General features: G+C 46.8%; 1 protein-coding gene across 1 annotated transcript in view; it reads right to left on the reverse strand.

Annotated features, from left to right (window-relative positions):
- Nucleotides 1-21,539, reverse strand: part of CSF1R (colony stimulating factor 1 receptor) — a 34,411-nt gene extending 12,872 nt beyond the window's left edge. The window contains exons 1-7 of the mRNA XM_084779729.1: nt 21,428-21,539; nt 11,039-11,307; nt 7,241-7,498; nt 6,620-6,904; nt 4,373-4,509; nt 3,601-3,760; nt 1,714-1,900 (exon numbers count right to left, since the gene is read on the reverse strand). Coding sequence (XP_084635855.1) covers nt 1,714-1,900; nt 3,601-3,760; nt 4,373-4,509; nt 6,620-6,904; nt 7,241-7,498; nt 11,039-11,087 — 1,076 coding nt within the window. The 5' untranslated portion in view covers nt 11,088-11,307; nt 21,428-21,539. The remainder of the gene's footprint in view (nt 1-1,713; nt 1,901-3,600; nt 3,761-4,372; nt 4,510-6,619; nt 6,905-7,240; nt 7,499-11,038; nt 11,308-21,427) is intronic.
- Between the last annotated feature and the right edge of the window lie 6,294 nt (nt 21,540-27,833).

Below are 27,833 nucleotides of genomic sequence, written 5' to 3' on the forward strand. Positions count from 1 at the left end.
GTACATCACAAGTCCCGCCTCCTTCTTACCACCGAACTAAACATTCACAAGCACCACCACCCCTATAAAAATCTCTGTTGTGCCAGTCCTATCCCAGGGGATGGTGACAGGGACAAGAGACAGGAATGGTTCTGAGCTGTGTAGCTACAAAAACCAGAGGCCAAATTCCAATGCTATCATTGGCTGTATGACTTCAGACAGGCACTCCATTGCTGTGGCCTTCTTCGGCTCCGAGAGTGAGTGCGATGTTTTTGCTTTTAGTGAGCAGGCTTGGCCTGAAGGTTAAAGTGATGTGCATTTTAGGATGCAGGACAAGAATCTGACTCACTAGGCTCTTAATTTAATGGTTCCCTTTATTGCAGAAAAGTCTGGAACCAAATGCTGATGCAAAAAGTCACCTTTGGCTGATTCCATTTAGTTTTCTTAGTCTCTAGTTGATGGTTTGTCCATTATGAGTGTATTTGTTGTTGTTTGAAACAAGGTCTGATGTAGCCCAGGTTGGCCTCAAACTTGCTCTGTAGCCTCTAGGGCTGGGCTTGAGGCCCTGATCTCTCTGCTTCTGTTGCCCATAATAGCCATGTGCCCCATGTCCCAGCTAATAAACACATTTTACATGGGGCTGGAGAGATGGCTCAGTGGTTTAGAGTGTATATTCACACATGCCCCAACACCAACATGGTGACTCACAAACTCCTATAATTTGAGTTCCAGAGGATTCGGCACCTTCTTCTGACCTCTGCAAGCACCATTCACACAGGTGGTGCAATATGCACGTGCAACTAAAATGTACATTTAAAATAAAACATATTTAAAATACATGTTTAACCTTTAGTCCCAGCACTCAGAGGGCAGAGACAGGCAGATTGCTGTGAGTTTGAGGCCAGCCTGGTCTACAAAGCGAGTCCAGGACAGCCAAGGCTACACAGAGAGACCCTGTCTCAAAAAACAAAAAAAAAACCAACCAAACAAACAAAAAAGGTAGTTTCTGTCTGGGTTTGGCTCTGTGGTAGAATGCTTACCTAACAGGCTTCAGGCCCTGAGTCAGGAGAACAAACCCCTCAAGGGTGTGCTCCATTCAGAGATAGGCAGCATATCTCCACAGTGGTGGACACTGGCCAACCCAAGTTCTAAGAGTAGAATGTGGCAGAAACATGCGTCCTGAAAACATCCCAGAGCCTAGGGACAGGGCTGTTAGAATGAGGTTTTCAGGATGACTACTAATCCTTTAGGAAATGTACGATTGTGTCTATCCGTTCCCCTCCCTGTGTTAATTTGGCGGGTGCCTTGTGTGGTTGTTACCTCAAATACATCTTGAGGTGGAAGTCAGGTTCATTTCCTACATTGGCATTAGCCATAAAAAGGACAGAAGATGAAGCTGAGAGGTCCTCAAGGGACCTTGACAACATTCACTCCCAGAAATGACAGAACAGCTAAGGAAAGCACTGGGCTCCCCAGAGGCACAAGGCATGAGGTGGGGGGCAGGACAACTTGACACAAAGAACTAGTGTTCCCATAGTCAGGGAAAGAGAGATGACAAAAAGGGAGGGGATCCACCCATGGTAAGGCAGCATGGATGAAACAGGACCAAGGCTTCTGGCTAGAGCCCCCAATGCTACACACACACACACACACACACACACACACACACACACACACACATACACACACACACACACACACACGCACACTTGTTCATAGGCTGACAGGCAGTACCTATATGTGTTCCCTTGGATGTTAAAGATAAGCTTCTGCTGGTCTTCAAAGAATGGCCCTAGGTAGGTCCAGTTATAATGTTGTAGTCCAGGATAGACGTCTGCATTGACCGTGAGGGTGAGGCTGTCACCCACGGTCACCTCCTGCGAGAGGCTCTGCTCAGAGGTCAAGTTTATGTAGGCTCTCTCTGAAAAATCAACACAGGAGGGTCTGGTGTTAGTGGGGTGGAGGTGACGTCCTCCTTTACCTGGTCATGGGACCATCCAGCCCTTGAGCCAGGGTCTGAGCACATCTATGCACCAGGCTCCCAGGCTCCAGCACCAGCCAGGACTCACTCTTGTCATCTAGCGTTCCACCACCATCCATTTATCTACTCAAGTATCCCAGGCTCTTCCCACACCTTCACTTACCATTCTAGTCTGGACTCATTACCATGGACCACGTGAGCTTGGACCACTGGAGAAGCCTAATTTACTCCCTTCCTCCTCTCCCTAGAACTGGCCTCCATGGAGCACCAGAAAGCCTGTTGATCCGTCATACCCAAGTCTGACCATGGTGTTGCCTTGCTCAAACCCTCCAACTGCTTCTCATCTCCAAGAGAAAAGGCCTGGGTCCTTAACATGGGATCTCAGGGCCACCGGATGAACTACCTACCCAGTTTACCTCTCTGACATCACGTGGTACCCTTTCCTTCATGCCCACCCCCAGCCCCACAAGGCTCATTTTTTGAGTGCAGCATACAGACCCTATCTAAATAGCACACAACAGATGCCCCCACGAACTGGAGCTCTCTTGCCCAGAGTGTGTGAGCTTGCCCCTCCACCAACTTCAAGCCTGAACACACATCTGGCCAAAAGCTGAGAGAGCACACACATTTATCAAGTGACCCCTGAGTGCGCCTGGACTTGGAAGCAGGTTGGCTAGAGCTGTGACAGGAAGATGACATTGAGGTTCTCAACCTGTGGGATGCCACTGCTCCCTCCTCAGCAGCCAGGCAACAGGAGGGCATCTTAAGGCCCTCATTACTCATCACCGTGATTGGTACTCTCACTGCTTTCTCCAGCTTTTTCCTATATCTGCTATTGTGGCTGCTCCCAGGATATGAACGAGTCCCTTCTAATGTGAGCTCCAGGGTGAGCCTTCTAATGTGATATCCGCTTGCCCTCTAGCAGTGTGGGTCTTATCAGGGCTTCTAGGTTTTCTAAATATGCCTATTTATTATTAAATCCTCTCTTTTTTTTTCAGGTAGAGGGATTGAGACACAAAGAGGCTGTTCAGCATACTATTTTGCAAAGCCAGGTTTGACGACATGCAGAAGGGCGCACTCCTGACTCCCAGTCCATCCTGTGCAAGCCGAGCCCTGTGGAGACCTCAGTCCCCGCTTTATAACCCTCTCAGCATCTCAACAGGATGTGCAAATTCTCCACTGGCTCTGTTGAGGCTCCTTTGCCACCAGGCTCCTGCCTCATCCTCACTCCCTCACCGCGATTGCTTACACCTCTCTATAGCTGATGCTCTCAGCTGCTTTTGGTGTTTCTCTTCCCTTAGGACTTCCTTTCTCACTGAGGCTCAGTGACTCTACTATCACCCTTCCTACCCCAGTGAGAGGAACCATTGCTGTTCAAAGAATACAATCAACAGCAGAGAAGCACTGTCTGTTGGGTGTCTATGTGATAACCCCATGCTCTCAGAAACAAGTGAACCTGCATGAACTGCAGTAGGGAGCTGCTCGGATCTGGTCCCGACGCAGAACAGAACATGTTAAAGGACACCATGACCCATACTGTGCTGGAGAAAGTTGAGGGTCCAGGATCAAACCGCCCTCTTCTCATCATCACCTTCATCTCCCAACAGCCACAGGCCTCCCCCCTTTTGTCTGATGCTCACCCACCACCAGGAAGTTCATGGAAGTCGTGTGTTGGCCAGCACTATTGCTGGCCATGCAGGAATATTTGCCAGCATCTTGGAAGTCCACGGCACTGAGGATGAGGGTCAGGACTTTTTTATAATGGTTATGTTGGAAGTCAGTGCCTACGGGGATTTTAAGCTGTAGACAGAAATAATAGATATATGATTTACTAAAATTGCTTAGGCTCTAAATTCAAGTCCTCCAACTTTACAATGATGATCTGCCCGTGTGCCTGGCAAGGGACTGACCTCTGCATCTCAGTTGCTTTGTCTATAAAATAGGATGAACTCTGGTCTCCTGCCCCTGGGTTAAAATGAGAATGGGTAGAGCCGCACAGCAAGGGCTCAGGGATAGACCTGACAGGCGGTTCACAGTAGGTGAGGAATCTAAGAAACAGCCTCTCCATCCCTTCCAAGGGACCCTCTTCTTCCCTCCCACTCAAAGTCTTTCTGAAATAGCCAACATGCCCCATGCCTCTAAGGGCACCTGGGAATTCCTCATTCTGTCAGAAGTGAGTGCTCTACAAGCTGTAGCAACACTAGGGTGACCCCTGAAAGGGGTTAGATTGCCTCCCTCGTCCCCTAGCAGGCCAAGTCAGCTGCCACTGGCACAGGGTCTCAGGCCCCTCTTCTCAGTCCTCTAGGCCACAGCTATGTCCTCGGCCCAGAAAGATAGTTTGAGGTGAGGATGCCTTTGTTCTGCGAGAAGGGGCAGACTTCGCCATGTCATCTCCTTCCCCGGGGGACTGACCTCGGTGTCTCCATGTTTGAGGATAACATTGAAGTTGACATCCACGTTAGTGGCTGAGCACACAATCTGGGCAGGCTCCCCTCGAATCCGCACCAGCTCAGTAGGCTCCAAAATTATGGGTGGGGGCCCTGGGTGGACTGAGATCAGAAACAACCCATGAACACCTAGGCTCACTGGCACTGTGCCAAGTACCATGGGGCAGCATACTTGTTAGGACCCCATTATTCAACCATCCCAAACCCTGGGGGTCAGCCTTGATACCTACCTCAGTTTTTCCCAACAAGCAAGTCCCTAGGACAGTCCACTTTATATATCACCCTTAATCCTGCTTCCAGTCCCACCACTGTTTTCAGCATCCTGCCTCCCATCTCATCCTCCTCCTGGCAGCCAAAGTCAGGTCCCTCTCTCTTTCTTGTGCCCCTCACCTACATAAACATTCGCCCTCAGAATAAAAGCCAGTCCCTGGCTGGCATGGTAGCACACACCTTTAAATTAGGTACTTAGGAGGCAGAAGTAGGAGTTCTAGGCCAGCCAGGGCTAAATAGTGAGATCCTGTCTCAAAAAGAAAGGAAGGAAGGAAGGGGAGGAAGGGAGGGAGGGAGGGAAGGAGGAAAGGAGGGAGGGAGGGAAGGAGGGAGGGAGAAAAAGAGAAAGGAAGGAGCAAAGTGGTCGTGGCACACACCTTTACACCTTTAATCTCAGCACTCAGGAGGCAGAGGCAGGCAGATCTCTGTGAGTTCAAGGCCAGCCTGGTGTACAAAGCAAATCCAGGACAGCCAAGGCTACACAGAGAAACCCTGTCTTTAAAAAGAAACAAGAAAGAAAGAGAAAAGGAGGAGGAGGAGGAGGAGGAAGAAGAGAAAAGAAAAAAGAAAGCAGTCCATGGATGCCTGCTGTACCTGCCAGGCTTTGTATCCTGCCTTGCCCACCACAGGGCCTTTGCATCTGCCTTCTTTCCTATGATACTTTTCTTTCTACGCCTTTGAATAATGGCTGCTTTTGCCTGTCGATGTGTTGCTGCTGCTGGTGGTGGTGGCTGTTGTTTTGCAGTTCTGTGTATCAAATCTAAGTCAGAGGTATGCAGGACAGCAGTTCTCCCACTGGGTTACATCCCCAGCCTTTGCATTTTGAAATTAATGAAGTGTGTGTGTGTGTGTGTGTGTGTGTGTGTGTGTGTGTGTGTGTGTGTGTGTGGTATACAAGGCATACCATAATTCTTGTATAGAGGACAACCTTGGAGAGTCACCATGTGGATCTCAGGGATCAAACTCAGGTCTTCAGGCTTGGCAGCAAGTACCTTTACCCAGAGCCACCTCACTGGTTCTTTAAAAATGATTTTAATTCCATATATTTGCACATATATGCACATGTGCTTTTCATAGCGCCCAAGTAAAGGTCAGAGGAAAATTTTTTATAGTAGGCATTCTCTCCTCTACTAGGAGAGCTCCAGGGATCTAACTGGGTCACTAGGCCTGGTGGCAAGTGACTTAACACACTAAGCCAGCCCCAGTGCTGGGAATACAGATATCCTCCACCATGCCTACTTCCCACTGTTGATTGTTAGCCCCAAAGTTCTTCAGAAAGCTCATGTGAGGAGAAGTAGCCTCCCCAATACACCCAATTCCAGCCTTTTCCAGTTGCTTCTCCTACATAGTCTGCATCTACCTCCTCCTCCTCCTCTTTTGTTGTTGTTGTGGTGGTGGTGGTGGTACGTTTTTTGAGGGGGGTGTTTTTTTGTTTGGTTTGGTTTGGTTTTTTGAGATAGGGATTCTCTGTGGAGCCTTGGATGTCCAGGCTGGCCTCAAACTTCACAGCGATCTACCTGCCTTGAGTGCTGGGATTCAAAGCATGCGCCACCACATCCAGCTTGCATCTACCTTCTAACCTGCCTTTCTAGGATAATGTCTGGTCTAGGTAGGAGACATCCGTAGGAAGCAGCACAGTGCCTGACACACACAAGTCATGGAGCAAGCCTACAAGTCGAGTCTAGTGTCCTGGGGCCTGGAGGCAGTGTAGACCAGGGCACGTGGGGTCTATCTACACTCTTCAGTCAATTGCCCTGGTTAGGTCATCACAGCTGGTCTCAGAGTTAGAGTCCCACCCAGCACCTCTCACCCCACTTGCCCTGGAGAGAAGTGAATAATTGAAAGACGAGAGAGAAGAACTGTTTCTGTCTTCCCTGCACCCATGTCTGCCAGCTCTCCTTCCTGCCTCCATGCCTGGCCAGGTTTTTCCCATCCTACGTACCTCGATTCACATTTAGCTGGATGCCGATGGAGGTGGACACTCTACTGTTCACCACTGCTTTACACTGGTATCGATGACTGTCAAGGATTTTAGCCTGGCGGATGATGAAGCCTTGCCACGGCGAGAAGGAGTACTTTGTTCTGCGGGGGACCTGCTTGCCCGACTCACGCACCAGTGAGACATTGGCCTTCAGTGCGGGGTCTGTGATCAGGCAGGGCAGCACAGCATCTTGGCCCTCAAACACTGTCACCTCCTGTGCTAGCAAATTCCAGGGCCGGGCAGGATCTGGGGAAGAGGAGGGTTCAAGGTGACAACTGAACGTTAGTGACAGGAGGATCAAAAGGCTGAGGATTTGCCCAAAGTGTATTGGACCACTCAGAGACCATTTCAGATTGGCTTCTGGAACCAGGTGCTCCTAGGACACTTGTGGCTGTGTGACTTCAGGCAAAAGATTCCAGCCTACTGAGGCTCTGGACAATGGGGGTAATCACAGCACCCACCTCACAAGCTATAGATGCTTGGCCACGGCCAATGCTCATACTTACGAGCTAGCATCTGGCTATGGCTGCTAATGCTAGCAGCTATCCCTCCTGCTCAATATGGGGACTTTGGCGTCCTCACCTTTGACATACAAGTGGATGGTGCTGCTGCTCGCCGTGGAGTCTTCAAGCTCAGTACAACGGTAGGTCCCAGTGTTTTTGAAGGTGGCATTTCTCGTGGTCAGGATGCTTCCCGGAGATTCAGGGCCCAGGGTCCAGTAGGGAGAGATGGGGCCATCCCATTCCACACTGCCATTGCCCACACATCGCAGGGTCACTGTTGCACCCTGTTCTACAACCAGCTCTGGGCCACTGGGCTCGATGATGGGGGCCCCCTGACCTGAAGGAGGTAGCAGACAGAAGTGAGTCCCAGGGTGCACACCCCAGATGTCCCCCAACTGAGCTGGACCATGTTTTGCAAGGGACAGTTCTGGTACTTGAATGGGTCTGACCCACCCAGCCCTTCACTCAGCTCCCAAATCTGTTGACATCTGCCACACCCATGGGGCTCTCCTCTGAGACTGACCTGGGAGCCTCCTTAGCTGGGCATGTAAGCTCCCCCACAAAGCCAGGGATGGCCTAGCCTTCTGTATCATTTCCCACCCAAGGAGAGGGCCCCATCAATCTCATGTACAAAAACATGCTGTGATTGCAGAGCCAAGCCCAGGACCCCATTTAAGCAAGACCAGTTTCAAACAAGCGAACGGAGAAAGAGATGGTTGTCTCCTGGTGTGCACACTCCTACCGCCTGGCACCAAGTCTATGCACTGTGGGATGCCTGAGGCCATCCATCCATCCATCCTCTTCCCTGTATCTCCTCACTAACAAGTGCAAACAGTAATCACACCTTCCCAGCATGCTAGGGTGTTCAGATGCCGGAAAACCTTTGCAGCATCAATTGCTCTGGTAAAGACTCAGTGAGGGGGCTCAGGCGCCACGCTTATGAATGAGACTGCTTGGGTGCTCACTGTGCCCTTGCTTCTCCTGGACCTGTTGGATTTCTTGGCAGCTAATCTCTTTTAAGGAAAATTTGCTTGAAGGAGAAAAGAGAACTTAAAACCCTTGTCGGGCCTTAGGGAAGGAGGCTAGTTGCCTCTGTAGAGTCAGCATTTTCCCCCAGGCCTGAAATAGGGGTGAAGGAGGGAAGTGAGAACTGATTCACAGCCTCCAGGGGGCTGGCAGGCGCCCTCAGCCCTTGTGGGCGGAAACACACTGCTGGCACCGGCTAGCCTTGGTTTCCGCCCAGCCTGTGGCCTTTCTACACTGGCTTTCTCACTTCTGCTTCTCTGCCGTCCTGGCCATTGTCCCTCTCCACACATCGAGGGACCCCTGGAGAGGGGGACAGTGTGCTGGGTCCCAGAACACTCTGTGCACAGAGACCTGCCTGTGCCACCGGTCCTATTTGCTGACCCCGCAAGTCAGCTCCTCCTACTCTAGCTGGTGAAACAGATACAGTGACATAGCAGCTCCAAGGGCATCAGGCTCTCAGAACACTCCAGTGTTTCCTACAACCACTCTTAGTGGGTAACACACACACACACACACACACACACACACACACACACACACACACACACACAGAGAGCTCAAGCCAGGAGTGGAAAGTCTCTTCCCGCAAATGATCTTAGCCTAGTTTAATGTCTGCTCTGATTTCAAGCCCACTGGAAACATGGAGCCCACCTGCCTGAGCTTCCAAGCAGCCAGATGTAGACGAGAGAATAGTGCCACTGCTGATGTAGGACTGTGACTTTCCTGTGCCATGTGGCCAGCAGGAAGAGGAACAAGCTATTTCACCCTGGCTTGGACTCGCACTGACCAGGACTAGGGAGCCTGACAGTCATTTCCAGATAGGGAGGTTGTTGACTCTCTGGGCATCAGACGCTCCTCTTCTGTCCCATGAGGACAATCCCAATTGTCCACCTGGAGGGCAGCAGAACATCAAGGTGCCCCTGTCCTGGCCTTCTGCTCCTGTGCCATATGGCTAATGTCCCTTTTGGGCTTGCCTGCTAAGGACCTTAACCTCTAAGGTCACAGGATCGGACTTTGGGTCCTATGACTCTGCTCCTGCTTTGTCTCCCAGACACTTTGCCCTTCCCCTTCCCCCTGCGCTACTCTGCTTATGTTTGTCTCCTGTCTTGGCCTCCAGAAAATGTGCTCCAGGACAGGTTCTGTCTTATTTCTTCCTAGCCTGTTGCCCTGGATAATTTACCCGGAACAGGGCTGACACAGTCCACGCTCCCCACATGGTCTCACTTCCTGCTTGGGCATGGTTGGCAGGAAGGAAAGCCACTCATCTCTCCCTTCCCTTGGATGGGGCCTTGATGGCCACTGGCTCCGTGACTGTGCACTCTTCATCTCACATCTCCCCTCTCAAACTCTCCCCATGACCCCAAACCACCTCCCTCTTCGTACTTGCAAAATGGACTCTCCTACCATCAGCTCCAGGAGGTGCCCCCAACATCCTGCACTCACAACCACCATGCAAAGAGAAGAGGCCAGGCCTCTACATCTCCCCCCGCCCACCCCAACCCTGCTCTGCGTCTAAGTGCTTCAACACGATTTCAACACCCATAGATGCCCCCATGGCCCCACCCACTCACCAATAACCTGCCAGACTGAAACCTTAGGCTTCCCTCTGATCTCTCTCACCTCTTCCTTTTGGAACTGGACATTGGACAGACAGACAGACAGACAGACAGACACACACACACACACACACACAATCTCCCCCAAAAACAATCCTCAAGATAAAGACTGAAAAATCAATGAATCAAAACTACAGGACGTCCCTTCACTGCATAAACGTGTGCATCTGTCAAATGTCATTTTACAGCATTCTTAGGAATGTGTGCTTTCGAATGTACACCGCTGACATCCTAAGAGGAATGTGCCAGTACATTAACCAGTGAGATTAGCTGAGCCAGCAAAAGAGCCTTCAGTGGGCTGTCATCTCACCAGGGGCCAGTATTGATTCCCCAGGGACCAGACTGAGACTGTCCTTCCCTCAAGGCCTTCCGTCCCAAATAAGCAGGTGCTGTGGTTATAAAACAGGTGTGCTAGGCCGGTGGAGCCTGGATGTGCTTGATGGGCCACTCCGGGCCACGGATGCCAGGTCTCACCCTTAGCCAGGACCCCCCCTCCGAGCTGCCCAAGAAGCTGCAGGGAGGTGCCTAGGAAGACCACGTCTAGGGAGACCCTCCCTGGTCTTCCCTGGACCCCTCTCTATAGCATTTTTACTTGCTTATTCACATTATTTCTTACTCATGTGTGTTCTCCAACCCCACCCCCCAAACTTTTCACCCTTGAGCCCTGGGCCAGAAAGGCTTCTTATCTTCCTTCTACTCTGACCCTTTTACCCAACACTTCCAAAAAAGGACCCTTCTGAGCCAGGTCCTATGTAATCACAGCCTCCCAGGCTGTCCCAGCTGGTGGGACCACACAAGGAAGAGCTGCGAAAGCCACTGAGCAGCCTAAGAGTTTCTTAGAAATGCACATCTTAGTCCTGACCGAGACCCATCAGAATCTGCCTTGAAGGAGAACCCCAGGTAATTTCCTATACACACAGGAAACCTCCAGAAGCATTACTCTCAAGTGTAGTCCACCACTGCCCTCCCACCTGCCAATGAGTACATATGGACAGTGGTCCTAAAGGCATCAGAGCCACACACAGGCTAAAGCTTAGACACATCCACAGCCCTGGCCAGGCTAGTTCCACCGCACCCTCACCTCCTTTTCTCTCCAGATAAACACAGATCTGCACTCTTGTGCTAGAGAGATGGAAGCAAAAAGTGGGGCCATCTCGACGGGGCCAGTGATGCTCAGAGTCCTTTCATGGGCCCTCTAACACCTCCATGAGCACCCCTCCCCTTTCTGCCCTTACCATGCCAAGCCGTGACCAGCAGCAGGACCAGTGGAGCCCCCAACGCCATAGCCTCCACGGGGCAGCGCGGGCTGATGCAGGTCGGAGGGTCAGCTGGGCTCGGCACAGGGCTCCAGGCTTTTAGTTCTGTGAGGATGAGAACAGCTGGACACGTTCTTGTCTGCTGCGCTGCGCTGGCTGCTGCTCTTGTTTTCCTCTTCCTCCTCCTCCTCCTAGTTGGCCTGGTCCTCTTCCTCTTTTTTTTTTTTTTAAGCTGGGCTGAAAGGGAACTACAGAGTTTGGAAATATTGGGTCTCTAGAAGAAAACAAGGCGCAAGCGCGCGCGCACACACACACGCACAGAAGAAGAAGCAGAATCTGGGGCCAGGCTGAACTGATCCTTTGGGGATGTGATTATATTTAAGGGACTTGAGAAGCCACCTCTTTGGAGGAAAACCATGCCCACGAGCGACAGCCAGTGAGTCAGAAGCACAAACAGGAGTCTCCAAGGATGACCAGTGAGTCTAGCTGAGAGAGAGGCTAGGTTAATTGACCCTAAATTCTTCTGAACTTTCTCATCTGCCCTCAAGGCTGAAGGCATCAAGATAAGAGTAACTGGGGATTTGGGCTTTGACAATATTGAGTCTCCTACAGCAGCCACTGGAAGGCTCTTGCTAATTGCCCTAAACCAAAGTTATCCTGGGTTCTAGAAAGAGCCAGCCCGGCTGACAGATCACCCCCATGATGAAATTGTCCCCATAAGTGGGAGTGGTCACCCCATGAGAAGAAATGAAGTTACCCTCAAGTACCAAATTGTCTCAAGCCATGAAAGATGGGAATGACTTCTCCAGAACCAACTGGCAGAATAAAAACAGAGATGTCATCACTCTGACAGCACCCACCACAAGCAGAACCTTTTGCCCCCTGTACCAGATTCGTCTTGTATTTAAACCCAGACTCTTCCCAGGGACAGGCCCTGGGATACTTCAATTCCTTTTCCTACCTTTGGCCATCACTTCTCCTACTTGATTTCTGGGGCAAGTGGTCAGCCCTGGGTTGTTGAGGTTTGCCCTGCTTACCTAGAACTCCAATAAGGATATCACAAAATGTGTATTTGCTGACATCAATCATTAAAATCTTTGTACTCTTCCAGGCTGTCCTTTTTATGAACCATCGAGGTAAATGCCAGCTGACAGCCTTGAGGTGGCTTCAGGATAGAGTCTAGTTACCTGGAAGCTAAGGGAGACTAGAAGTTTCCTGTTAAAGTAGAGGTTCCTAGATGAGACCATGGCCCCTTGCCCCAGATCGTCATCTGGGGGGTCTGTAGCCTGCCCTTTGTCATATCCTGTACACCAAATCAGGAAATGGGTCTCTTGGGAGTTCTTCGAGCTGCTCCAGTGGTTAATGAAATCCACAGTGGAGGTTGTGGTCCCCTAAGTAAAGACGTGAGGTGAAATGGAGACTGAGTTCCTAACTCTGCCAGATCTGTGCTCTCTCCAAGAAGATGGTGCCAGCATCGAGTGGAACAGAAGACATCCAGCTGGCGTGGCCGCAGAATGCGGAGTTGCTTTAATGTGAGGCATAATCAGCTCCTACCGCACACATTTGCTCACAGAGTCTTCTGTGCTGATAGAGGGAACAGGGGACCCCAGGGTTTGTGGGTTCCATATCCTCAGGATACAGATCCTCATTCTGTAGATGGGAGCCCAAGCTCAGAGAGGTCAAATACCTTTGAGCTTGTTCATGGTCACACGGCTGTGAAGGAGATAAGGGTGTAGACATCTCAGGGGGTGTTTGTTTTGTTTTTTTACAAGAAGTCTAACTGTTCTGCTAAACTTCTATTTTGTTTTTGTTTTATTTTTGACACAGGGTTTCTCTGTGTAGCCTTGGCTGTCCTGGACTCGCTTTGTAGACCAGGCTGGCCTCGAACTCAGAGAGATCCGCCTGCCTCTGCCTCTGGAGTGCTGGGATTAAAGGCGTGCGCCACCACTGCCTGGCTAAACTTCTATTTTAAAAAAGTATTCCCTTGCCCTCTTCTTTTTGTGTGCATGCGTGTGTGCGCACACATAGGTGTTTGTTAAACATGTGTGCATGTATGTGTGTACATGTGTGTGCATGTATGTGTGTACATGTGTGTACATGTGTCTGCGTGCGTGCGCGCTCGCCAGCACATGGGTGAGCACGTATGCGAGTGGAGGCCCGAGGTCAATGCTGGGTGTCCGCCTCAGTGTCTCTTCACATTTTTTATTGGCTAGACTAGCTGACCAGAAAGCCCCAGGGATCCTTCTGTCTTTACCTTTCCAGTGTTGAGATTCCAGGTGTATGTCACAAGACCTGGCTTTTACCTGGGTGCTGGGGATTTGAACTCAGATCCTCATGCTTGTGTGTAAGCACTTTACTCTGACTGAGCCACTTCCCCAGAACATCCCTCACTTTTTAAAGACAATCAATTTTGAGCGTTTTAGTTGATTCCTCTACGATTTTCTATCTTATCTCTAAGTAATCCTATATCTTGAAGCTGAAAATAATCTCAGTGCGACAACGACCCAAGAAAATAATCACCGTTCCTTTATATTTAGATGCACATTTATGTAACTACCATACTTTTTCCAGGAAAACGTGAGTCAGAAAACTGCCAGAAAATAAAGCTACAAGTTGAGTGTGGTGGCTCATGACTATGATCACAAAATTCAGGAGGCAGAGGCAGGTGGATCACTGTGAGCTGGAGGCCAGCCTGGTCTACAAAGCGAGTCCAAGACAGTCAAGGCTACACAGAGAAAATCTGTCTTGAAAAAAATCAAACCAAAAAAAAAAAAACTACTAGTAAATCAAATCCAATAACAAATGCTTTGAGTGCTATGCCCACTACACACCACATAAAACATTCCACGACTAAATAGAATTTGTAGGGGAAAATAACAGTTACCCACGGTATGAAAACTCAGTGTAGCACAGCATATTGATAGAGGGAACACACAATCCCACTCTCTAGGGGTGCATCTCTAGGGGTGCAGAAGAGAAATCCTTGACAAAATCCAACATGCATTCAAGGTTTTAAAAGTTCAACCAAAATGGAGTAAAAGGGAACATCCCAGGTATGATTCAGGGCTTGCATGTAAAGACACTGCTAGTGGCCAGACAGAAAACCCTTCCTCTTAGATCAGGGCTGCCTCCTCCTCCTCCCTTTATTCAACATTGTGTGGGAAATCTTACCCAAAGTAACCAGCAGGAAGGAAAAGAGACAGAGGAACTCTAAATGAAAAGGGAAAAAGTAAAATCATCTCTATTTGTAGATAACACGAAGTATATATATTTATGCTAAATAAACCAAATAATTAACTGTTAGATATAATAAATGAATTAAACAAGGCCACAGAATACAAGATCAACACTCGAAACTAAGTTGTATGTCTATATACTAGCAATGATCAAAAAAGGAAAATAAAACAATTTTAATTTTTAATATTTATTTTTAGTTAAGTATGTGTGTGTGTAGACCTGTATACAGGAATGCAGGTGCCCACAGGGGCCAGAGGTGTCAGGTCACCTGGAGCTACAGGTGACTGTGAGCCACCTGGCATGTATGCGCGAAACTGAGCTCAGGCCTTTTGCAAAGCCAGTCTGCTCTCTTAACCACAGATCCATCTATCTCTCTCGCACACAGTTTTATTTAATTTATAATAGCAACAAAAATTAACTTCAAATGGGGCTCATTGGATAAAGGCACTTGACCTGTTTTTGATTCCCAAGTCCTACACATGGACGGAGAGAACTGACTCTTGCAAGTTGTCCTTTAACACGCACGCGCGCACACACACACACACACACACACACACACACACACACACACACACACTTTTTTCCCATCAGGAATAAATGTAACCAAGAAAGTAATATGCTGAATCAAATCATCAGATCTCTGAGTTCAAGGCCAGCCTGGTCTACAAAGTGAGTCCGGGACAGCCAAGGCTACACAGAGAAATGCTGTCTTGAAACAAAACAAACAAAGAAGACAATCATGTTGTCCAGATGGCAAACTATTTGTGTATCACAATGCAATTCCTATCCAAAGCCGAATAGCCATTCCTCTGCTGAAATAGAAAGACTGACTGAAATCCACATAGAATCTGAAGGGACATTGAATAACTAACTATTTTGGAAAGAAGAACTAAGTTGGGGGAATCACATTTCAAAACGTATCACAAACCTATTGGGGTCAAAGCAGCATGGCACCAGCATAGGAGGAGATACAAGATCAATGGAACAAAAGCAGGGATCAGCATGGAAACCCTCACAGGCGTCGCAGGACCATCTGACTGGGAAAGGCATTTCTTTGAACAAATCTATGAAGCAAACTAGGAATCTGCAGCCCAAAGAACAAATGTGGACCCTTACTTCATGCCATATGCAAAAGTTAACCAGAGGTGACCCAAATCAAAGGCAGATGATAAAAAAAAAAAACAACAACAACTCAGGGCTGGAGAGATGGCTCAGCAGTTAAGAGCACTGACTGCTCTTCCAGAGGTCCTTGAGTTCAATTCCCAGCAACCACATGGTGGCTCACAACCATCTATAATGTAATCTGGTGCACTCTTCTGGCCAGCAGGGGTATAAGCAGGCAGAGCACTGTATACATAATAAATAAATCTAAAAAAAAAAAAACCTCTTCGAATAGGCCGGGTGGTGGTGGCACACTTTAATCCTAGCACTCAGGAGGCAGAGGCAGGGGGATCTTTGTGACTTTAAGGCCAGCCTGGTCTACAAAGCAAATTCCAAGGCAGCCAGAGCTGCACAGAGAAACCCTGTCTCAAACAAACAACAACAAAAACCCTCTTAGTATAATATTCATCACCAAACTAAGAAGTGGTTTCTCAGCCTTATCACTCAAAACACAGGCAATCAAAGAAAAATTAGATAAACTGGATTTTGTCATAACTGAACATTTTGGGCCTTCAAAAGACAACATCAAGAGAATAAAAAGATGGCATGGGGATTAGAAGAAACTACTTGCCAGTCACATGCTGAACAAGCCTGTATGCAGAGTAGACACACACACACACACACAGAGAGAGAGAGAGAGAGAGAGAGAGAGAGAGAGAGAGAGAGAGAGAGAGAGAGAGAGAGAGAGAGAATCTGTAATCTACATCTCAGTAGCAAAAGGACAAACAATTCAAATTTAAAATGGACAAAAAATTAAGTAGACATTTCTCCAGAGAATATATACAAATGGACAACACTCACATGGAAAGATACTCAGTCGTGTAAGTCACTAAGGAAGTATAGGCCAAACCACAATGAGATGATGTGTCACATTTACTACATTGGTCATCATTTAGGAAAAAAAAAAAATCAGAAAGCAGCAGTGTACAGTGGTGCATGCCTTTAATGCCAGAACTAGGCAGACAAAGGCAGGCGGGCCTACTTGAATTCCAGGCCAGCCAGGCTACATAGTAAGACCTTGTCTCAAAAAAAAAAATCAGAAAGTGACAAATATTGATGCAGATACAGATAAACTGGAAACTCCCACACATTGCTAGTGGAGACGTAAATATGGTGTGGCTTCTATGGAAATTACTTTGTTAGTTCCTCAAAAAGTCAGCAACAGAAGCCAGGCATGGTGGCACATGCCTTTAATCCCAGCACCCAGGAGACAGAAGCAGGCAGATCTCTCAGTTCAAGGCCAGACTGGTCTACAGAGTGCATTCTGGAATAGCCAGCTCTACACGGAGAAACCTTGCCTCAAAAAATAAAATAAACCAAAAAAACAAAACAAAAAGTTAGCAACAGAATTACCATATGATCAAATATTATGGTTGATTTTAATGTCAGTTGGCCACAAATAAGAATTACTGGGCTGGAGAGATGGCTGAGTGGTTAAGAGCACTGCCTGCTCCTCCACAGGTCCTGAGTTCAATTCCCAGCAACCACATGGTGGCTCATAGCCATCTATAATGTGACAATAAATAAAATAAATAAATCTTTTTTAAAAAGATATTTTAAAAAACATTTTAAGAGTTACCAAAGCATGCCTTTAATCCCAGCACTAGGGAGGCAGTGAGCTGTGAGTTCGAGGCCAGCCTGGTCTACAAAGTGAGTCCAGGACAGTCAAGGCTACACAGAGAAACCCTGTCTTGAAAAACCAAAAGAAAAAAATATATATATATATATATATCAAAATAGGTAGCCTTACCTGAAGAATTGTCTCGATTGCCACAATTGATGTGCTCTGACTATGGGTGGTGCTTTCTGAGCAGCTCAGAAAAAAGGGTGTGGCAGAAAGATTACTTGCCTTTGGCTCCTTTGCCCTTCTCTCTTGCTGCCGAATAGATTATGCTACCGCTGCCGCTGCTGGTGGTGGTGATTTCTTCGATGTTATCAGAACCAGCTTATTCAGGCTTTCATTGTGGACTAAGGACCAGTAGCTCTCTATGAACCTTCTAGGCACCACTCTGAGACTGCTGAAGCACCATCTTTGTCGATTGAACAACTACCAGGTTGTCCACGTCCACAGTGAGAGACAGTTACTATGGGACTATTTGACTGCTGAGACTCCCAGTCTCAAGGACCGAGCAACTAGGGCCCCCGGCTCTCAGGTGCGACTCAGTGGCTGTTACTATTTTAGCATAAGCTTACTTAATAAATCATATGTATACATACATATTCATCCCATTGGTTCTGTTCCTCTAGAGAACCCTTGCTAATGCACCCAGCAATTGTACCCTTAGGTATAATCAGCAGAACTGAAAATAGGGACACAAACCAATACTGCCATGTGGATGTTAAACTCAGCATGATATCCACTAGCCAAAAGGTGAAAGCAGCCAATGAATAACAGAATCTGGTACAGCCAGGCATGGGGGAAGTACTGGTCATTCAAGGTGAATGAATCCCAGGCTGGCAAGATGGCTCACCTTGTAAAGGCACTTGCCACAAAGCCTGACCACATGAGTTGGATCTCAGGACCTACATGATGGAAGAGGACAGCAGGCTCCTGGGAGTTATCCTTTGATCTCTACACATTCAAATATCTGTCTGTCTGTCTGTCTCTCCCCCTCTCTATCTCCCTCTCCCTCCCTCCCCTCTCTCCCTCCTCTCTCTCTCCCTACCCCTAACCCTCTCTCTCCCTCTCTCGATAGATACCCCAAAAGGGGAGGAGTAAACCTTGAAAGATACAGAGCCAAGTAAAAGAAGCCAGACACAGAAGTCAGCACAGCACATGACCCCATTTACCTGAAACTCTCAGAATAGGCAAATCCACAGAGGTGGACAGCCAACTAGTGGTTGTCAGGGGCTCAGGGGGAGATGGGAAGGGACTGCTTTAAGGGCAGTGGCCACTGAGTTGGTATGAGAGACAAAGAGGCCCTGGAACCATAGGGAAGTGCCAGAGCTAAAGTGGCCAGTTAGAAACAAACAGACTAAAAAATTCTCAAACAAAAACTGACTGGCTGTTGCCAAGCAAACAAGAACAAAGTATGTTTGTGTGTGTGTTTGTGTGTGGGGAGGGGGGAATTCTTCATGTAAAAGAATGGATTACAAACAGGAAACTTGGTCATATACATAAACAAATAAATGGAATGGAATAAAAGTAGCTTTAAAAATTACAACTACCAGCGGGTGTGGCGGCACACACCTTTAATCCCAGAACTCGGGGAGGCAGAGGCAGGTGGATTGCTGTGAGTTCGAGGCCAGCCTGGTCTACAAAGAGTCCAGGACAGCCATGGCTACACAGAGAAATCCTGTCTCAAAAAACAAAAAACAAAATGAAAATTTACAGCTAACATTTAATTGCTGCAAAGATAATTACCTAGGGGCTGGAGAGATGGCTCAGCAGTTAAGAGCACTGTCTGCTCTTCCAGAGGCCCTGAGTTCAATCCCCAGCAACCACATGGTGGCTCACAACCATCTATGATGGAATCTGGTGTCCTTTTCTGTCGAACAGGCATATAAGCAAATAGAGTACTCATATATAAACAAGCAAATATTTAAATAATAATAATAATAATAACAACAACAACAACAGACTCTGGAACATTTTAGGTCTTCTGGTCATATGAACTTTTTAAACAACTACTTCACTCTGGTGGCCACTATGTAGGACATATGTAAACCATTGAGAGTAACTGCCAACTGTTTTCAAAAGCAAAAACTGGAAACAGTCTCCATTTAGCTCAAGAGCCACTGTGTGCGGATGTCTGACTGGTTAGAGCAAAAACAGCAGTCATGCCGTCGTGCACTTATGCACAGGCAAAGTCAAACAAACGGCAACAGTGTCACAAAGGACGGAAAGAGTGTGCTGAGCGGAGCTGGTGCTGTGTTAATTCAACATGATATTGTTCAGGTAGACATTTCTGAACTAAAGTCCAATACTTGTTAAACCTAGGATTAACCACTGAAAATTTCCACTGTTCTAAGACAATAGTGAGGCTAAACTAAAACAGTCAATACAAAAGGAAACAGGCACAGCGAGGAGGAGGAAGAGAAGCAAAGGGACTAAACAGAAAGATCTGACAAGGTGCTAGATTTACATCCACTCTACTAAGTGTTTTGCTGAAAATGTAACTAGTCTAAATATATCAATCAAAAGACAAAGACTCCGGGTAAAATTTAAAATTTTTCTTTTCTTTTTTTCTTTTTTAATTTTATTTATTTATTTATTTTGGTTTTTCAAGACAGGCTTCTCTTGTAGTCCTACCTGTCCTCGAACTCACAGAGATCTGACTGCCTTTGTCTCCCGAGTGCTGGGATTAAAGGCGCGTGCCACCACACATCCAGCTAGGAAATCCGTTTTAAAGATATTTTCTTCAGGCAGTGTTGTCCACACTCCTGAAGCAACTGTAATTGCACTCATTAGTTCAAACAGAAAAAGACAACAGTCAATGTCCATTCCTGATCTTTAAAAATTCTTGTAAGCTGGACAAGGAGGACAAGGTGGCTCCTACCTGTAATGCCAGCACTTGAGGGGCTGAAGCAGGAGTATTGTAAAGAGTTCAAGGCCAGCTAGACTTCTTGGAGTAGAAGGAACACACACACACACACACACACACACACAGAGAGAGAGAGAGAGAGAGAGAGAGAGAGAGAGAGAGAGAACCAAATGGTGACAGTGAACACTGTTCTCCTGTACTAGAGACCTGGGACACTGCAGTGAGTTAAGAAAAACAAATAAAAGGCACTCAAATTTGAAAAGAAGAAATTAATTATCTCTATGAGGAGATAAAATGAGTGTCTTTATAAAAAATAAAATAAAATAAAACCCTTCCCCCCAAAACAACTAATAAGTAAGAAAGGTTAATAAAGTTATGGGCACACAGACGAAATCAATTATATTAAAGCACTCTGGGCTGGGCTGGGCTGGGCTGGGCATGGTGGCGCACGCCTTTAATCCCAGCACTCAGGAGGCAGAGGCAGGTGGATCACTGTGAGCTTGAGGCCAGCCTGGTCTACAAAGTAAGTCCAGGACAGCCAAGGCTACACAGAGAAACCCTGTCTTGAAAAACCAAAAAAAAAAAAAAAAAAGCACCTTGGTTTGTATAGCAGAAACAAGGCCAACAGAGGTTGTATAGACAGAAAAAAAAAGCCCAGGTATTTTTTAAAATATTGTTTTTACTTATATATTAATATATTCATTTGTTTTTAGAAACAAAACATATATTTACTGAGTATACTACAAGGGACAGAAATCTGGGCAGTGACAAGAGCGCCCACCTCCAGCCAAAAGGTACCATTTCTAACAGCACTGAGCACACATGAAACATACACAACTTAACTACATGTAAAATGCGTCTATAGAATACAGAACACCAAGATAAATACCAGGCCCATGAACTGGCAAGTTCAGTTTTGTTAAGCATGTCAATTCTATCCTACTTGAAGCTAGAGAGTCAACCAAATTCCAATAAAAACCGTGGTAGAGGGGGGGGGGAAAAAAAACCTCTAAATTTCTCCACAGATAAATTTGTAGAAACTGACAAGTCAACCCTAAAATTTATATAGCAACATGAAGGACTGAAAAGATGGTTCCACTGGTAAAGGACTTGTTGTGTAAGTGTGAAGATCAGAGTTCACACTTTTAGCCCTCGCAGATGCGCTGCATGGGGATGGTGGCCCATCTGTAAAGTCAGCGCATACAAGAGGGGAGTCCTGCTAGATTTGCTGAATCAGCAGTCTCTGGGTTCAGGTGAAGAGACCCTTCCTCAGGATATAAGGTGGACAATAATCACACACACACACACACACACACACACACACACACTTGCACACCCACACCTATGTGAACTGACAAACATATACATACTCACACCACACACACACACACATATATATGTAAAAGAAAAAAAGGCAAGAAGAAAAGAGAACAAAGAAACAAAAATAGGCAAGCAAGGAAGAAGCCAGCAAAGCTGGAAGCCTCACACTGTCACGAGCGGTGAGAATCAACTTGCTGTGCTGTCTGAGGACTCTCCGTCAGCCCGTGGGGGGTCTCCATGTAGACGCAGACAGGATTCTTGGTTTACACTGAGGGAGAAAAAAAATCGGGGACAAGGCAAAATGAAGCAAAGTTGCCGGGTTTATTGATTAGGGGACAGGGCAGACAGGCTCAGAGAGTGTGAGCGTCAGAGCATACCCAAGTGCTTCAGCTGCAGCTATGTGAGTTATTTGGGAGTTCCACTGTTTAAAGAGGCAATATGTAACTGAGGTGGAGAGAGAAGAGAAAATGTGTTTGTCCACCCTGGTCGCCTTGACAACCTCCTCTGTGGTATTCTTAAGAAGTGTATGCTTGGCCAGGTGTGGTGGCGCACGCCTTTGATCCCAGCACTCGGGAGGCAGAGGCAGGTGGATCTCTGTAAATTCGAGGCCAGCCTGGTCTACAAAGCAAGTTGAGGACAGCCCAGGCTACACAGAGAAACCCTGTCTCGAAAAATAAAAAAACAAACAGACAAACAAACAAAAAAAAGTGTGTGCTTATGGGTTCTGTCTAGGGCAGTTTCTAGTCAACATGTAAAAAAGCTTCTGACTCAGGCAGCAAGAAATAAGTGAGGTCCACATGGGGAGGGGGAGGGGTCCTTTCTATCCCCATGCCCCCCTCACCTCTCCATGTCTTCCTATCCTGATTCAGTGTCACCCCCTGTTTACAGACTCCCAGAAAGCAGCCGTGTGGCACTGGTGAAGGAACAGACACAGGTGGGAACTCAGCATCATGGAGTTCAAAAATCAGACACGTACATGCACGCTCACCTGATTGTGCATGGAGGTGCAAAGATTAAAAACAAACAAAATCCAATGGGAATGACTACATACCCATGTGCAAAAAGTGAAAACATAAAAGTAGAACAAGAATAAAAATCCCCAATGAATTCTTTAAACACTATACAAAAATTATTTCTAAGTGAATTCAAGACCTAAATGTAAACCTACATAATCATTACAAGAAAGAAAGAAAATCTTAATGGCCTTGTAACTTTGAGAATTATGCATAGGATATATTAAAATTAATAAATCACATCAACTGTTAAAACATCTGCTCTTTGAAAGACATACTTAAAAGACAATGGTGTCGGGAGCTGGAGAGGTGGATCGGCGGTTAAGAGCACTGACTGCTCCTCCAGAGGTCCTGAGTTCAATTCCCAGCAACCACATGGTGCTCACAACCATCTATAATAGGATCTGATGCCCTCTTCTGGCCTGCAGGTGTACATGCAGGCAGAACACTGTTTACATAATAAATAAATCTTAAAAAAAAAAAAGAATGCTGTTGGCATACTTTTAAACAACTGTTTTTATTTATTTTGGGTTTCTTAAATCTCTCCCTGCTCCACCCCAACCTCTTCCAACACCAGTAAGGGAGAAGGAAGGTTAGTGGGGAGACAGGGCACAGTTTTCCTTAGCTGCTTCCTGCTGTTTAGGGTCAACAAGTTCCTTGGGGCAAGTCCAGTCCTCAGGATATCTCTGACTTCTCGTCAAATTGCATCAACAGCAACCAGGACCAGCACGGAGGGAGTAAAGCATCAGCAGCCTTCTTCTTTCTTGAAGATCCCAGAACTCTTCGGGTCTGGCTTTTATCCCCACTGGCAAAACCACGCCCCCACACAAGATAGTTCCCAGCTGACAAACATCATGTGCCCTCTCAGGAGGCAGTTATCAGCTGTGGATAAACTGGAGTAGCCCTCATATCCCACACCTGGGATTAAAACAAAAACAAGTTTATGTGTAAACCAAAATTTCCACAACACAATGTGGCTGGAGCAATGGCTCAGCTGTTAAGAGCGTTGCTGCTTTTGCAGAGGACCCAGGTTCAGTTCCCAGAAACCACATGGTGGCTCAAAACCCCAGTTCTAGGGTATTGGATGCGCTTTTCTGGGCTCCTCAGGCACCAGGCCTGTTGCACATATATAAATGTAGACAAAAGACATTTATATGCATAAAATAAAAGCAACTTGTAGAGGAATTTTAATCCGGCAACATGGCTGCTTTGGCAAGGGATCACATCTAGGCCTATGTGATCTCGCTGGAATGCAGACAGCCCCTGAGTACACACCTGTAATCCAAGCTTCCAACCGAGGGGCAAAGTGACAAATCCGAGAAAGATTTGGCAGAATGAGTCAGAGATAGGATATCCCCAACTCTCAGGAGAGATTATTTAGGTGTTGACAATTGAGTCAGTTGAGAGTCAGTGCAGTGTGTGCAGTGTGCATGGTGAGTGTGTTGAGCACAGTGTGCACAGTGTGTGCAGTGTGCACAGTGCGTGCAGTGCGCGTGCAGTGTGCGCAGTGTGTGCAGTGAGATCTTGGTGAGTGCAGTGCAGTGCAGGGCATCCCCACCAAGGGGAAGTGATCAAATTGGGGGCACCAGAATTCATGTCAGAGGCAGTCCCCACCACCCCTACAACCATGGAGAATGAGCTGTCCACTGGCTATATATGCACACACTTTTAATCCAAGAGCTTTCTGTACACAGGATTTAATAAAGTTAACCCTAGGTCAAGAGGCAGAGCAAGAAACAGCCGACAGAGACTAAGTAAAAGCAGGGGCTTTGAGAGAAGGGTATTTAAGACATTGTGGAGAGGCCTGGGGGTGGGGGTGGTGGTGGTGCACACCTTTAATCCCAGCAGAGGCAGGCAGAGCTTTGAGTTGCAGAGCAAGTTCCAGGACAGCCAGCGCTACACAGAGAAACCCTGTCTCAAAACAAAAACAAAAACAAAAAACAAAGACAGCATGGAGAAATAGAAGGTGCCTTTTTGGCTTTTAATTTTGGCTTTTTCCTCCTGGGCTGTCAGGTGAGCAAGCAGGCGCTTTTGGCCTTGGGATTTTGATCTTCAGGTTTTGGCTGAGTAGAAAGCTCAGCTGGGTGCTTTCTCTGCCTCTCTGAGCTATCAGGGTTCACCTCAGCATCTGGCTCCCCAGTCCTTAGTAGTAAAATCAAATGTTTGGGATTTTCATTCCTTATAACACATTTATTTACCTAAATCAGACCTATATATGAATCTTATTCTGTGTAGAGTAAGCTTTTTGTTGTTGTTGTTTTGGTTTTTCAAGACAGGGAGACAGGGTTTCTCTGTGTAGCCTTGGCTGTCCTGGACTCACTTTGTAGATCAGGCTGGCCTCGTCGAACTCACAGCAATCCACCTGCCTCTGCTTCCCAAGTGCTGGGATTAAAGGCATGATTAATTTAATGAGGCAAATGGGGAAGATTTAAAGGGCCCAAAATAACCAGAATGATCTTTTTATTTAAGATTTATTTATTATGTATACAGTGTTCTGCCTGCACGTATACCTGCACACCAGAAGAGGACACCAGATCTCATTATAGATGGTTATGAGCCACCATGTGGTTGCTTGGAATTAAATACATGGCCTTTGGAAGAGCAGCCAGTGCTCTTAACCTCTGAGCCATCTCTCCAGCCCAATCAGATGATCTTTAAAAAAAAAAATTTAAAATATAAAGGAGCAAAGTTTTCCTTTAGCAGACATCATGCACATGATATAAAAATAAGATAAAGCCAGGTATGGTGGCATACGCCTTTAATCCCAATATATATATCCTTAAACTCACTCTGTAGCCCACACTATCTAGAACTTTTGATCTCCTGCCTTAGACTCTTGAGTGCTAGGAATTCAGACATAAGTTGCCACACCTGGTTAACCAGGTGATTTTTGTTTTGTTTTGCTTTGCTTTGCAGCCTAGGCTGTCCTGGACTCACTTTGTAGACCAGGCTGGCCTCGAACTCACAGAGATCCACCTGCCTCTGCCTCTCTGAGTGCTGGCTGGGATTGATGGTATGTGTCACCAACGCCTGGTTTACCATGTGATATTTTAAAGAACCATTGATTCCTGTCCAATAATGTGAACAGAAATGAGCTCTTCTTATCAATTGGTGGACAGGATATGGAACAAGGAAATTTTTCACTCACTGCTGAGGCAGGTAAATATTGATGTGGCCACTTATAAAAACAGGTTGAAGATGTGCACATCTCATAACTCAACAAGTTCCACACTCCCTGGAAGGCAAACGTGCAATTCAAAATGTGTGCTCACTTGTGCCAAGATATGCAGCGTCATTTTGTCACTGTAGCCCCAAAGTAGAAACAACCATTCATTCATTATCAATATTCATTGATAATAGAATGGATAGAACAGATAAAATATGATAATCCAATACAATAGTATGACACGAAGATTTGCCTTCAGAGGTCTGCTTGTGAAATTGTGGAGTAGTCAAGCAAAGACTGGCCCAGCTTGAGACCTATTCCACTGGGAGGGAGCCCAGCAGCTGATGGAAACAGATGCAGAGACCCACAGCCAAATGTCTCCGGGTGCTCAGGGAATCCTGGGGAAGAGGAGGAAGGAAGGAGTGTGGGAGCCAGAGGGGTTAAGAACACCACAAGAAAACCCACGGAATCAACTAACCGGGGCTCATAGGGGCTCACAGAGACTGAAGCAACAGCTAGGGAGCCTGTGTGGGACTGACCTAGGCCCTCTGCATATACATTACGGTTGTGTAGCTTGGTCTTCTGGTTGGGACTCCTAACAGTGGGAGCAGGGGCAGTGTCTGATTCTTTTGCCGGCTTTTGGGATCCTTTTCTCCTCCAGCCTTAATAGAAGGGGAGGTGCCAAAGTCTTACTGCAACTTGATCCGCCATGTTTGGTTGATACCCATGAGAGGCCTGCCTTTTTCTCAGTGATAAAACACCAGGATCAAAGGCAACTTGGGGAGGAAAGGGTTTATTTTGCTTACACTTCCAGTCAGGGAGGAAACTCAAGGCAGGAACCCGGAGCTGCAAAAGCCATGGAGGAATGCTGCTTACTGACTGGTTCCTTATAATTTGCTCAGCCTACCTTTTTTTTTTTTTTCTTTTCTTTGTTTTTATTTTTGTTTTTGTTTTTGTTTTTCGAGAGAGAGTTTCTCCATGATATCTTGGTTGTCCTGGACTGGCTTTGTAGGCCAGGCTGGCCTTGAACTCACAGCTATCCACCTGCCTCTGCCTCCTGAGTGCTCAGCCTACCTTTTTATATCACCCAGGACCACCAGCCCAAGGTGGCACCACCCACAGTGACCTGGGCCCTCCCACACTGGTTATCAATCAAGAAAATGTATCACAGGCTAATGGGCAGAAACATTTTCTCAACTGAGGTTTCCTCTTCCAAAACTGACTCTAGCTTGTGTCAAGCCTAGCAAATGTCAACCAGCCAGCACTTCTGGAAATCAAAGTGTGTGTTCGAGGTTACACTCAGAGCTCAGAATTGTATTCTGCTTATCAATTTTTCTAGGCTGGGTTTCTCTGCACAGCCTTGGTTGTCCTGGACACAATTTGTAGACCTGGCCAGCCTTGAACTCACAGAGATCCATCTGTCTCTGCTTCCAGAGTGCTGGGATCACAGGAGTGCATCACCTTGCCCAGCTGACCCATTTCTTAAAAGTACAAAGGTTTGCCTCTGACATGTTGGAACTTTGGGACCGCACCACCACACCCCCAGGCTACTCTGGTTTCTTGCCTTTGCTGCATTGGAGGTTTTTCCCAGTCTGCTAACCAACAGGCTCTCCCATTCCTTCCGGGTTTTCTCTATTATAAACAATGCTGAAAGTGACCGCATGAACCTTTAGGCAATAAATCCAATCACGTGAGCTGGATTCATTTCTAGAAAAGTGATGTGTGGTCAATGTAGATATTTGAAATGTGGAAATACTGTGCTCTGAAAGAGGCAGTGTGCCTATATACACTTCCAGGGCAGTGTGGGAAACCCAGCATTGCTGTGTTCTTGCTGACACTGAATATTATATTTTTTTCCCAGGGCTGGGGGTAGTGGTCAGTGTTAGAACATTTACCCAATATGTGTGAGATCCTAGGTTCCATCCCCAGCGTTCCACACACACACACACACACACACACACACCTCCTAGAAGCAAGTGTTTTAATATTCTCTTCCCTGTTTATTGACATTTGTTTCCATGTGTTTATCATTCATCCTTTATTAATCCTTGTTTGTTTGTTTGTTTGTTTTTTGAGACAGGGTTTCTCTGTGTAACAGCTCTGGCTGTCCTGGAACTCACTTTGTAGACCAGGCTGGCCTCGAACTCTCGGAGATCTGCCTGCCTCTGCTTCCCAAGTACTGGGATCAAAGGCGTGTGCCGCCGCCACCCGGCTTCATCCTTTATAGCTATCCTTTGTCCGCTTTTTTTTCTTTTTCTTTTTGTCTTTTATTGATTTGTTGGGACAATTGGCAAGCTGGACTCTGTTAACCCCCTACCACAAACGTCAAGAACATTCTCTAGCAGTCTGCAGTGTCTCTTTCTGTGTTCTTTTGGAGGTGTTACACACACAGA

This window comes from Acomys minous (genome assembly GCF_964271855.1).
Source record: "Acomys minous genome assembly, chromosome: 4".
NCBI lineage: Eukaryota > Metazoa > Chordata > Mammalia > Rodentia > Muridae > Acomys > Acomys minous.